At 60.0% G+C, this 13,333-nt stretch overlaps 1 protein-coding gene across 2 annotated transcripts in view; it reads right to left on the bottom strand.

Moving 5' to 3' along the window:
- AGAP3 (ArfGAP with GTPase domain, ankyrin repeat and PH domain 3) overlaps window positions 1-13,333 on the bottom strand; it is a 152,552-nt gene that overhangs the window by 1,396 nt on the left and 137,823 nt on the right. For both annotated transcript variants that reach the window (XM_087732846.1, XM_087732836.1), the window contains exons 14-17: window positions 2,657-2,811; window positions 2,058-2,148; window positions 1,488-1,710; window positions 156-411 (exon numbers count right to left, since the gene is read on the bottom strand). In XM_087732846.1, the coding sequence (XP_087588972.1) occupies window positions 156-411; window positions 1,488-1,710; window positions 2,058-2,148; window positions 2,657-2,811 (725 nt within the window). The remainder of the gene's footprint in view (window positions 1-155; window positions 412-1,487; window positions 1,711-2,057; window positions 2,149-2,656; window positions 2,812-13,333) is intronic.

The following is a 13,333-nucleotide window of genomic DNA, read 5'->3' as shown; positions in this document are numbered from 1 at the left end:
TGGGCAGAGTAGCGCGAGCGGGTATGTGGGGGAACCCCTGGGAGAAGGATGGACAAGGGGTATCCCAAGACCTGGGATCGGGGAGGTGCTGCAGTGGGGAAGCACCAGGACAGGGTCAAAAGCACCGTGGTGGAGGCTGTGGGGTCCTGCCTTACCCAGATGAGCAGCTGCGTGAAGACTACGTTGGCCATGGCACAGGAGAGATGCAGTGCTGTGCGCCCATCTCCATCCCCGTAGGTCTCATTCACTTCCTCCTTGGTGCCATGGGCCAGGAGCGTCACCACCAGGCGCAGGTCATCCTCTACCACAGCCCGCAGCAGCTGCTGCCCCAGTGGGATGTCCGATTGGGGCAGCGGAGCCAGGAAGAGCTTCTGCTCATACTTGGCCCTGATCCAGCGCTCCTTCTCCTCCCTGTCGGATGGGACACTGTCACTGTCACAGGTGAGCCAACCTGCCTGGACCCCATGCGCACGCGTACCAGTGCTGCCACCCTGAATGCACCCCGCATTAGCAGTGCACGTTTGTCACACACAGGCACACCTCACGTAGCCCCTGCTGTGCCCCCCCCCGCACACATGGCTGTCACTGGGGCTCTGTCACACTGCTCTGGACACACATCCGACACACGCTTGTCTCACCGCGCCTCCTTATAGCTCCCTACGTACATTGTGCGCTTACGTCCGTGCATGTACAGCAGCAGTGTCCCACACCCAGACCCCACACCTGTCAGCGTGCAAAGGGACACCCGCACCTCCATGCGAGTGCCCCTGCACACTCTCCTGCATGCCCATTATGTGGCAGTGCAGGGACCGTCTCTGTCCCGTGCTTGTGTGTGGGCCACGGCCAGCGGCAAGAAAAGGTTAGCTGCTGCACACGACAGCCCAGTGCCATGGGAGGCACGTTATCACTGCTGCCGTCTCGCCTGGTGCAAACAAAGGCTGCGGCAGCGTCCATCCCGCCTGGGGCTGCGGAGCCGGGTGGATCGATGTGTGCTGTGCCGCCGCTATCTGCTGCCATTCTATCCATCTGCATCTGGCGGGCGGCCATCAATGCCCCGCGTGGAGCATGCTCACTCCCGCCGCCCCCTGACCCGCTCTTATCCGTTGATAAGCTGCAGAATGGGCTCTTGTTGGGATGAGTGACAGGAGAGTCGCTCCGATAGGGACAGACAAGGGCCTGAAAGGGACGCACCCTTGAGACCTGAACAACGCTGCCAAGCCGTCTCTGTTAACCCCTTCTGCTTTGCAGCCAGCCATGGCTCCACCAGTCACTGCATGGCCATGGCCAGCCGTGAAGCCCTGCTGGCCCACCAGGACAGTGGGAGAGGGCCTCCGGTGCCTGAAGAGCAGGCAGGACTCCAGAGACTGGAGTACCTCAAGGATTCCTGCCCACCTCCCTGGCTGGCTGCTCCCAACCTCCTGTGGTGCCCTCAAGCCTCCTGGTGTGGTTCTCCAAGAAGCACCTCTGCAGTTCCCCATCTCCCTTACCGACTGCTCTCAGGAGTGGGCTTGGGGTAGCCTTCCACCGCTCCTTCCCAGACAGCGTTGGCCAGGGCATTGCCGATGGCCGTCATGACCATGAGAAGCTCGCTAGGCCAGTCATCCAGGTCCAAGGAGCGCACACGGGACAGGTGCGTGCCGAGGTTGCGATGGATGCCGGAGCACTCAATGCACATGAGGGAGCCCAGGTTCAGACTTGCCCAGTCCGGATCTGAGGGCAGCAAGATCAGTGGGGAAGAGTTAATACCAGCATGGACTCACCAGCCTGTCTCCTATGACCCAGGAGACCCATATTTTCAGGCACCTGCCTACCAGATCCCTGCCAAGCCCAGTGCTCCAGCAGCACAGAGGCAAGGACCCCAGGCTGGTCAGTAAGTGGTCATGGACCAGTGTGGAGGTGGGTCAGCCCCCCATCCCTCAAGAACAGGTCCACTGCAGGAGAGGACCAGACAGCCCCACAGAGCAGGTCTCTTTGGGGTAAGAGAGGAGGTGGCTGGGGTGGAGTTCCTCTGCCCTCCCTGGGTGAGCGGCCCCACCTCCCAGTGCAGCATGTCTTACTCGGTGCATCGCAGTCCACGCAGAAGCTGTTCCCACGTGCGGTGCGGACGGCCTGCATGGCCTGAGCATCGCTCTGGCTGCCCAGCCGAGCCTGAAACAGAATGCACGGGAACCCCGTTTAGTCAAGGCCAACTGCCCCGCCACATGTCCTCTCATCACCACCCCAAGAGCCCATCGGGGAGCCGCCAGCACCTCACTCCAGCGGGCACCCCACAGGCTCTGCTGCAGGAGGGGTGTCCAGTGTGGGGGCTCACAGAACAGAGTCCGGAGGGAACACCGATTTCGTAGCCGGGTGTGTGCTGGGGGAGCAAAAAGGCAGAGCTGTCAGGGAGGGAGTGGGCAGCACAGGACCCAGCCCTGGCGGGATGCAGAGAGCTCCGTGGAGCCGGAGCCAGGCTGGGGAGAGAACAGGGAGCTCAGAGAGGTGACGCAGTGGGAAGCGGCACAGTCCCAGGGACAGGATTCAACCCTGACTGGGAGCAGAGGGATCAGTATGGGATCCAGCCTGGAGAGAGCGGGAAGCCTGGGACAGGGACAGATGCAGCAAAGCAGACGCCAGAGAGAAGGGAACAAAGCAGAACTCAGCTGAGGCCGCTTACCTTATTTTTGCTGCTCTCACAGCCCTGCAGGCTGGCCAGGATCTGGCTCTCGATGGCCTGGACCCAAAGCTCTCGCTCCTCTGACGTTGAGGCCTCAAAGAGCCACGTCTGGCCCGTCAGGGACACGATAATGAACTCAAATGGCTCATCTGGTTCTGGAAAAGAAAGGTATGCCATGACATGGGTCAGGGAAGGAGGGGGTCTGCCTGCCTCGCAGGGCATGAGCACACAGACAGATCCCTGCGGGCCACCGCTGTGCCCGCGCACGGGCAGGATCGCTGGCAGCAGTGGTCCCCAGGAGACTGGGACAGGGAAGCGCAGGCAGAGGGTGCCTGCAGGGAGGAACCAGAGCTCTGCGCCAGCCCGTCCCTCCTGCTGCTCACACAGCTCCCTGCCTGCCAGCTCCACTAGCGTGGGCTTGCCCTTCCTTCCACACACACACATCCACAGCCTCGCTCCCCAGCCATCCCGGGCCAGGAAACCCAGCAGGCTGCGGCACCGGACTCCTGGAAACTGCTTGCACCCTGGTCTCCATGCCCTGCATGTCCCACCCTCGGAGAAAGCTGCTGACCTCTGGAGCAGTGGGATCAGCTCCTCCGCAGAGCTGGTGCCCTCGAACAGCCCCATCACCCCCCAGGGTCCCACAGAGCGCTTGGTGCCTGCCGATGCGTGGCTTTGGAGCGACAGAGCCCTGTCCACTGAATCGGGAGATGCAAGGAAGGCCCTTGCACTGGGCTCAAAGGCAGTTCTTCACAGTCCTGTGCATCGAGAAGGGCCATCATCGCCAGCTGAGGAGCACAGCAGAGTGGGGGTCCCGCTCGGGAAGCCCTCAGTGCCTGGGTGCTCCATGGACCCACACAACAGGGCACAGCTGCTGTTTTCCCGCAGGGAAGCACTAAGTCACAGATACCAGGGCAGGAGCTATGAAGAGGCAAGAGTGATGCCATTCTCGGCTCTGGCACCTGTCAGTGCCCTGCCGGGCAGGCGGCATCCGGCTCCCAAACCTTGGAGGCTGGTGGCCACGGGGGTCCCTGGAAGCTGGCCAAGCGGAGCTGCTTCCATGAGGCACGTGGACGGCAGCAGGGAGGGCAGCAGGGACGTGCGCAGGGCAAAGTGCCCCAGAGGGCAGGGCCAGGCGACCTGCTCCTCAGGTGCCTCAGCTGCTCCTCTGCACAGCACCGGCATCTGCGCCCGGCAAGCAACCCCAGAAGATACAGCCTCAATATTAAAGCACTTCTCTGGCTGTGGAACAGATGGGGACAGATTCCTGACTTTCCATCTTCTGGGAAGATAGTTCTGGTGCGCCCCAAGGGTCACTCAGACCACCAGGCATTTAGGCGCCGGGTACAAACTGAAGCGTTAGCATCCCTACAAATGCAGGCTGCCTGGTGGGTTTCCAGGGAGGGAGTTGGAGCATAGGCACCTCTGTGCTGGGTGACAGAGCCGGCAGCAGAGAGGTGGGGGACAGTGAAAATGTGTGAAAGCACCTCAGCCCCCCGGGCCTACGAAAACGGCCCCAAACCAACTAAGACACTGCCGAAAAGCAAGGCTTAAAATGTGGTCTCCCCCTCCGGCTACTGCTTTGACCCTCCCGGTCTGGGCTGCTGGGGCTGGGCTCTGCCCAGCCAGCCCATGCCACGGGCTGCGCCGAGTGGGCGCACAGCCTCAGATTTACATGGGGTGCCCTGTCTCAGCTTTGCACCCAAGCACCAGCATTTACCTTTTATTGCCAACTTCAGTAGTTAGTGCAGTAAATGACTTAACTAAGCGGGGCCTGAATGGAATGACTAATAAACGTTATGTCACAGCACACGCTTCAGCTCATAGCAAAATGATTTGTAATTACCTAATTAGCGTTATGCAAATAACACCCTCATCTCCATAATGTGCCTTCCCAGCTCTCTATTAAAAGCAGGGAGTCAACTGCACAGCTCCAGAGACAGCAAGGAGGCCGAGGGGCCCAGCCTGGTCCACAGCAAGGCAGAGCTGTGCTGGCCTCCAGCCTGGCAGGGTCTGTGCCTGCCGCGGCAGACGTGGGGAGGCGAGCGGAGGGGGTCTGGAGGAGACCCTCTCCTCTGCCCGACTGCCCCCCAAAAGCTGCGGCCAGAGGAGTCTCTTACTGCGGAGGGAAGCAGCAGGAGGGCAATGACTGAGGAACCTGCTGCAGCCCACAGCAGCCCAGCAGAGGCCACCAGCCAGGTCCCACCAAGGGCACGGCCAACCTCAGCTGCTGCTGGGCCGCCTGGCACCGGCTGAGCAAGGCTGTGTCCACAAACACTCTCAGAAAATGGGTGCAGCCACGGGAAGTCTCCTTGAGGAAAGACAGCTCTGCTGGTGGTGGCAGGAGAGCACAGCCCTTCCTCTCTTGCAAGTGCTCTTTCCAGGCTCTTGCTTCCTTCGGAGGCACCACCACCTGCATCGACAAGCACCGGGCACAGCACCCAACTTTCTCTCTCTTTCCATCACGCACAGCTGCTTACCCCAGAAGAACCTGAGGGTAAAATGCCACTCCTGCTACTGTGCCATGGTGGAGAGTGTCATGCTACGCACACAGCAGGCTCAGGATCTTGCATTTCATGGGTGTTAAAAGTGTGAGTGACAGCTGGTTGGAAAGATGCCTGCCCTTTGCCATTGCTGAGAGCACTCCGTGGTGCGTCCTGCATAGATCCCAGCAGCAGCCATGGGGGCTTGGAGATTATCAGCGCCGATGACGTGGGCTGGTGCAGGAATGCAAGGCTTGGTCTCCACACCAGCAGACCCTCGAGAGGATCGAATGACTCCAGGATGAAGGGCTCTCCAGGTGAAGTGCCAACTGGCTTGCCTTTCCCAGATAGGAAGGGGAGGCTGTTTCACTCATTTCACTCTAGAATCAGCTTGGGACTCTTCCTCTGGGGAAGGACGTCTGCAACTGCCTTTCTCCTGCTAGGAATGAGAAACTCTGGGGCATCAGGAGGAGGACAAGACTGCAGGGTGCTGGCAGTCAGTCACGCTGCTGGACTCTTCCCCTCGCTGTGATGCACGTGCCCAATCGGGACATCAAGCTTGTCCCGCACTTTGCCCCTTCCTCCAGCTCTCAGCCACAGAAGAGACCCCACAGTCCCTGCTCTGGGGAGCTCCCTGCAGGCAACGTGCCTCCTACCCTAAGGATGTTTGCTGTGGAGGCTCCAAGGACACCAAATGCCAGCTCAAAAACAAGAATCTTGGAAAATATACACCTGGTAACTTCTGAATACTGGGGAGAAGAAATAACCAGACAACAGCCAGGCTAATAGCCACTGCCTCCTTGGCTAGCTAGCACCATCCTCTTTGTGAGCGCTGCCACACCATGGGCACGGGCAGGGAGCACCCAACCACTGATGGCAGCCAGCAGTCAGGCAATACAGGAACCTACTGCCACTGCGCTCGGCTGGATCTTCCCAGTCCCCGCTCAGCTCCAGCCCACTCGTGAGCCAGCAGCTGCTCCCATCTCTTCCACTGTCCCAACCTGTGACTGGGATCTGCATCCAGGGACTTGAGCGCTCCAGCTGTTCTTAGAGACAGGTCCTTCTGCCTCTGCAGGAGGCTACAAGAGAGCAAGGATCAGGCCCCTGACAGCTGCAGGAGCGATTGCTGCCCAGGGTGACACACTGATAGCCAGGAAGGAACGAGTGGCTGCCCAGGCTCTGGAGGGACCGTTTGCAGTTCCCAGATCTCAGATCGGGCCCCACTATTGGAGCAGCGACCAACACAGCCACTCCTGCGGCACCCCGATTTATCAGAATGGGCCCGATTCTCCTTACATCTCTCCCATCCTTGGTGTGAGCCACCTGTGGCTGCTGTCAGTGCTGCAGAGCCCAGGCCAGCCGCTTGGACCTGGGAAGTACTGGATGCACTTCAAGTGCTCCCTGCTGCTTCTGCTGCCACTGAAACAGCAGCAAGCAGATCGGTAGAGTCCCCGGGACATGATGAGGATTCCTGCCACAGGCTGACGTGACTCCATCATCCCTGTTCCTTTCTCTCGCTTGCTCAGTACCACCCCACCAAACACGCAGGCAGAAATCCCAGTCCAAGCCCTCCTGTGCCAATACGCTTCCCAGCAGAGATGAGGCAGCAAACGCCCGCCCTGCCGTGCCTGCCCGCCCCAAGGCTCCCACGTGGGGCTCACTGCTGCTCCTCCGAGGCACGGCCCCTCTGCCTCAGGCGCTGCACTGGGGCGGGGGTGCCGTGTGTCTCCCAGTCCTCTGCTCAGGATGCTCACGGAGGAGGGGCAGGCGGCTCCCTGCTGCTGGGGTCCCTGCTGGCCTGCCCACACCCGACCATGGGCAAACAGCGAGAGTTCTGGGCCTCCAACCCCACTCGGACAGACTTTCCTACCACCACAGCTCAGGGGCGTCCCAGAGCCCTGGAGCTGCCCGGTCCCAGCCCTGGCAGCGGTCCCAGTCAGACCAAAGCCCCAGCATCGGCTTCGCAAGCTGCAGGACCTCCATTCCCCTTCCTCCTTTGTGCCTCACGGATTCCAGCTTCACTCCGAACAAAGGGCCTGTTGCTCTCGGCAGAGCCTGGGAAGAGCTAACAAAGGACGACAGCTTTTCTTCCACACTAAGGCTTCTTTTGCAAGCAAAATCACTACCTCTCCTTCCTTGCAGCAACGCAGGACGGCACTGCAGGGCCAGACCTCTTTGGAGGCTTGAGCATGGCTGTGGCAGGAAAGCGGGGAGCTGCGGGATCACACCCTCGGATACGCACGTAGGGTTTGGCAGACCTGGGAAGGGACTCGAGGACTCAGAACAGCTTCAAACGGTGCGCAGACTCAGTTTGTTGGATGGTTTGGGATGAGTTCCTGAGCTCCCTGGGGGGCCCGTACAAGTTGAATCAGACTCAAGTCATAGCTTTAGGGAAAGTATGGGGTCTTCTCAGATTTTTCTGGGGAGAGGCACTGATTTCTGATGTGGCAGAGGCATTTCTGGCCAGATGAAACAGGCAGAAGGATTCGGACTACCTCGGTTGACACAGAGTTGGCAGAATGCCTTTCCCTGCACCATGCACAGGGCACAGGCTCCTTCCCAGTGGCCAGTGTGGCCAGAAGAGCCCCAGATCTTGCCTGTTCAGACTCGACAGGGCTAAGGTCCCAGAGGAAGCTGCTCCTACAGGACTGGGGAGCCCTTTCCAGCTGCCTCAGGGTAGAGGGGCTATCCCAGGGCCAGAAGGCAGAGTCTGTCTCCCTGGCGCTGCGGCTGCCTGCAGGCATGCTGGTGGGAGTCCATTACGCCAGCTCCATTAGAATTAGTGGGCAGTGGAAATGAATGAGCTTGTCTCTCCCTCTCTTGATGATTTTTTGATGATGTTTTAAAGACTGAGCTCCGTGAAGAGTTGCTGAGCAGAGTTCGGTGCGAGCCGGCTCTACTAATGGGCGTTAACCCCATGACCCAGCTCCAACGCCGCCCAGCAATGAGTGCTCCAAATGAGAGCAAAATTAGGGAGGGCACCGCACAGTGGCCAGGACGGGCCAGGGCCATGCAGCTCTCAGACCCGACCAGCAACTGAGTCACCAGCTGAGTGGGCTTGAGGACTTCTGTAGCAACTGCAGCGAGGTGATCAGCGCTCATGGAGTTACCCTTCACCAGCCTGTGCTAGAGAGGGGGGAAGCCAGCAGCCCCCGCCGCCAACAAGCCAGCCTTAGGAGGAAGCATCTCCTCAGGGTCAGCAAATGAGCTCCACAGGACTGGGAAGAAATGGGGAAACGGAGGCATCCTGCACGCCCTGCCAGGAACCTGCGCAAAGTGAAAGGAAGAGGGTAAGGGAAGAGCCCCACCAAGAAGCCAGAGTGGGACAGAGCTCTGCTGCCCAAAGGAGCCCTAGAGCTCCGATGCCCAGCAGACCGGTGGATATGTCCCTGTCACCTGTGGAAGCAGCGGGGATGTTGGGGAAGAGAAGCAGCACGGGGAGAAAGGGAAGCAGTGGCGTCCCGGGCGTGTCGCCCTTACAGCTCATGCCAAGGCCCTTCTCTCCGCTCTCAATGGGAGGAAGCACAGCTTTGAGCAGAAGTGGTACATCTGGGTGGCTAAAAACACCTTAGCTTCAGCACCCGGCTGGGCGCAGGGATCTGTCCTGCTCTGCGAAGGCTCAGACTACACACCGCAGCAATGCAGAAGAGCCCAGCCCAGAGACCCCACTGCAGGGACCTCGACGTGGAGTCAAGGGAGTGGCACTTCCCACCTCCTTCCCCACGGACACCCTGCTTCTCCCTGGCGTGCGGGATGAAACCCCAGGCCAGTGTGCCTCCCCAGGGAGCTGCAGTGGGACCGGCTGGCCACATCACGCACACGTACCCAAGGTGCCCCCCCCCAGGGTTGGGGCAGCACCCCCAGAGCACAAGCAGCAATACGGGGCGTGCTACTCCCCTATCCCTCAGCATCAGGACACAAAGCAGCTCTGCAGGGCAGACACAGAAGATGGAGCAATGCCCCTGTAGTCACAGTGGGGGATGTGGCGCGATGCTCCTCACCCAGCGCGGCAGGATTGTGCTCCTCCCAGCACTCGGGATTGCAGAGCTGCAATTCTCTCCCCGTACAAGGCACTGGATAGAGCTCCCGCACACCAGCCCTCGAGACACAGGGCAGCACTTCCCACCCCGTCGGGCTGGACAGGAGGGAGCTCAGCACAGGGGACGGGCGGGAGCACTTCCACGCCAGCACACCAGGCATGGAGAGCCCTCCATGCCAGCTGGCTCCCCAGCTGGCTCCTTCCCTGAGCAGAAGGGATGCAGCCCCTGCCCTGCATGCAGGACGGTGCGGGATGCCTCCCCCTGCATCCCAGCAGGTCCAGGAAGGAGGAGCAGGATCCCAGTCAACATCAGCAAAACGAGAAGCAGAGCTCACGCTGAGCCATGCCCTGCTCTTGAAGCAGAAGGCTCCCCTTTCACCTCTGCTCTCCCCGGCTCCCAGTCACATCCAGTCTTTTCCTTCGCACTGCCCTTCTACTCCCATCCTTCCTCCCACTTTGAGATGGCGTAGCAGAGGTGCCTCCGGATGCCCTGGCGAGTGGGTGGTCACACAGGGAGGAGACGGGGGGACACTTCCAGCGTGTGGGGCGCATAGCAGGAACCAAGGGCTGGTCCTGCCTTTGGTGTGGGGAGTCCCTGGCCCACAGCTCCGCTCTCTTGCTGCCAAGTCCATGCAGAGTGTCCAGGAGCAGGGCAGCCAGCAGGCCCCCCAGCCTTGGGATGCTTGTTTGCAAGCTGCCACTGTACCACATCATTATGAGGTGTTTGGGATATCAACAAATTAGCAGGCGTCTGGGAAGAGAAGGATGCAGCACCATTCGTAAATGTCAGCTCGCTGCCTCCTCATTTTGCAGATCATTAAACCCAATATTCCTAACCTGTATTAGTGCAACAGGGACAGGCCCCCTCCACAGTGACAAGCCGCCAGGAGAACCGCAGCAAGAACATTGCTATGGAGACCCCACAGCGACTTCTGTCCCAGTGCCCCCAGACCCCAGAGCGCACCAAGCTGAGCTGGCACGTTCCCACCGCCCCCGTGCTGCCTGCCCTGCCCACGGGGCCATGCTGCGCCGGGAGGGGTAGGGGTGGGGAGGGCTTGGCGCAGCGACGCCAGCAGAGATGGGCACACTCCACTGTACAACAGAGGGCATGCTGTGGGGCACCAAAGGGGTGCGTGCACATACGCGTGCATGCACGTGGGGGGAAGGACAGCAAAGGCAGTTGAGCCGGCGTGTCAGGAAGAGAAGGTGCTCCTGAGGGACACCGGAGGGTACGCTGGGATGTGCAGAGGGGGTCACTGCAAGGGACCAGGAGTGTCGTTTCTGTGTATGTGGGGGGGGTCCATATGGGGTGCAGTGTGTGCACACAGCGCAGTGGGGCTGGGAGGCAGCAGAAGGGCCAGCGGGGTGCGTGCGCGCACTGGGGGTGGGGGAGTCACGCCGTGGGCGTGGGGGAGGGCATGGACAGCACGGGCTTCGTGGTGCGTTTGGAGGCTTGCTGCAAGACGCACTGGCGGGGTTATGGATGTGCACACAGGAGTCTCTCAGAGGGGCAACACAGAGATGTACAAGGTCCCTCCAGGAACCACAGAACAAGGAGGGCGCGGAGCTGATGGAGACGGGGGATTGGCCACTGCATGGCGATGCCCAGGCACAGGCTGCTTTCCTCCCGCCAGGAGGGAGCAGGGCGCTCGCGGGGTCTGTAATGAGCAGGAGTGACTTGTTAGCACTGAATTAAGAGGCTTGGTGGAAGGGAGCGCACGGGTGACACAAGCTGCGTGGGGCAGGCAGGAGCTGAGCAATAGCAGCTGGAATCCCCTGCAATCTGGTAAGCGCAGCTCAGCCCTGCGCTCCCAGCTCGCCAAGATCAGCCTCCGACAGCCCCTGACAGTTGGTATTAATCACGCACATCGCCCCAACACAACTCTTTACTGGCCATCAATTTCCCGTGGGTTTTAAAACTAAAAAACAAAGACAAAACCGCGTCGTTTGGCCGCCACTGAGAAGCACATTAAGGGGCTGTCAGCTTCTCGCCATGCACCCTGCATCACTCTTTAAGCACATGAGAAGTTCATTATCCCCGGAGCTCTGGCAGCCATGGGGATGCTGGCGTAGGGAGCGTCGCGAAGGTGCTCCTGCCATCAGACATGCCTGGTGGCTCCCTGGGGCCCTCCCGGCTGCCCGAAACAGGAGACAGAGGTCCCAAGCACAGACAGACAGAGGTCCCTGGGCTTGTCTGCTGCAGGACGGAGTGCTCCTGCCCACAGCACTTTGCTGGGCTTTGATCTCGAGCAGACTTTCCCGATGGTCCCTGCAGACTGACGCTGCAACCCCACCGTGGTAACGAGCTCTTCCCCAGGCTGCCGCGAAGCCCCCTGACAGCCTGACACCACGTTTGCCAGCCGGTGGGTGCTCCCTGACAGCCTGAGCCACACTCTCCGGTTTGGTGACATCCCCGGCAGCCCAATACCACGCTTGCCATAGTTTGCTGATGCTCCCTAGCAACCTGACACTGCGCTCTCTTTAACATGCGACCATGTAAAAAAGCAACAGCTCGTTTGATTTATGATACTTCAGAACAACTAAGATTCAATTGCTCCGCACGTCCCTGGCTCTGATTACCTCCTAAATGAGATAAACTGATGGCAATTTATCCCCAGACCTCACCAACTTTCCCAGGATGCTAACCTGAGACACCCGTGCCCTGCACACGCAGGCGTTGGGCTGGGCGCATCCGAAGGCAGCCTGGCCGCAGCCCAAGCCGCCTGCTCCTCCGCACTCCCCTGCTGCTGCTCGTGCCTGGGAGACGCTGCAACGGAGAGCTGAGCCCGACTCCGTGCCTGGCCCGACGCGGCTGCTGAGGTCTCCTGGCAGGAGGCTTGCGGGGTCCCAGCAGCAGTGCTCTCCACACCAGCGCGGCCACGCCGGCGTGAGCTCATGGAGAGCACAGCCGGCCGCTGGGCTGTCCCCCAAACTCCTCCGAGGACGGTGCACCCTCCATAGCGGGATGAGCACCACGAGGGATGGCAGCTCTACTACAGAGCACGGCAGCCCTGCTGTCTGCACAGTGATTTTTACACTTCCACCACGTTGACTATGTGAAAGCAAAAAGCTCAGATTATCCTGCTGTGAAAAGAACTGCTGTAACTGTTCAAAAGCAGCTAAAAAAGATTCAAGGAAGAATCAGACATACTTATGGACACCAAGCCATGACATAAGTCATCAGTCATGCCCATGATGTGGGGCAATGCTCAGCCCTGGGTTCACAGCTGGAACCAATCGCTGACCATTAAGGCATCAGGATGGGACCTCACGTAGAGGCTCATTATCTCTTATTTGCTTGCTGCCAGTTTCCACCTCTAATGCAGGCTGCCAGGCGGGACAGTGACCTGGGTGTGACTCCAGTCTAGTGCTCGCCCTGAGTGCCTAGGAAGCAGACAGTCCCAGAGTCACTCCTCTGCATCTGCGCTGGGCTGCCCGGTCCTGGTGACGAGCCGCCGCAGCACCCCGAGCCGCATCAGCTCTAGGGAGCAGTGCTAGTGCTGGGGGCAGGACAGAGACAAACGAGTCGCCCAGGGAGGGTGCCACAGGCAGGGAGATCCAGTGCCAATCAGACATACGGCAGGCAGGGGATCGTCTGCCTGAAAAGGAGCGTGTGATTCAGCTCCGCAGTTTGTACTGAGCACAGGGATGTGCAAGGACCCTTTCCAGACAGAAACGCCCCCCTCTCCCCAAAACAGGGTGTACAGCTGTTTGCTACTGAAACATTGGACTGTCTACAGCAGGACCAAGCTGTGAACCTCTAAGTGCGTGTTGCCTCCACACAGCAGCAGAGGCCGGCTCCTGCGGACATGGAGCATGGTGCCGCTGGCATGGGTGCTGCCCGTAGCCCCTCCGGACCCGCAGCACGCACAGCCTGGCCTCCCCAGGAGGTGCTGATGCAGGGTGACCCGTGAGGATGACAGAACTGGCCCGGCCTTTGGAAGCCCAATTTTGCAATCAGGACAGTTTTCTAATGCAGTAGATTACATAAAACACAAATACAAGGTAAGTTTTTGAAAAGCCAACCAAAAAGCCAGAAAACCCACCGCACAATACCCCATGTGGAAGATGTTCTGACCCAGTGGGTGCCCAGCTCTTGTCCTCTCTGCCCGACAACAGTGTTGAGCCAGTGGATGCTGCAGGCATCTACCGACT

This window comes from Nipponia nippon, unplaced genomic scaffold, assembly GCF_047370975.1.
Source record: "Nipponia nippon isolate SJK-2023a ecotype South Korea unplaced genomic scaffold, ASM4737097v1 scaffold_1, whole genome shotgun sequence".
Lineage (NCBI taxonomy): Eukaryota > Metazoa > Chordata > Aves > Pelecaniformes > Threskiornithidae > Nipponia > Nipponia nippon.
This window is presented reverse-complemented; position numbering and strand designations above follow the sequence as displayed.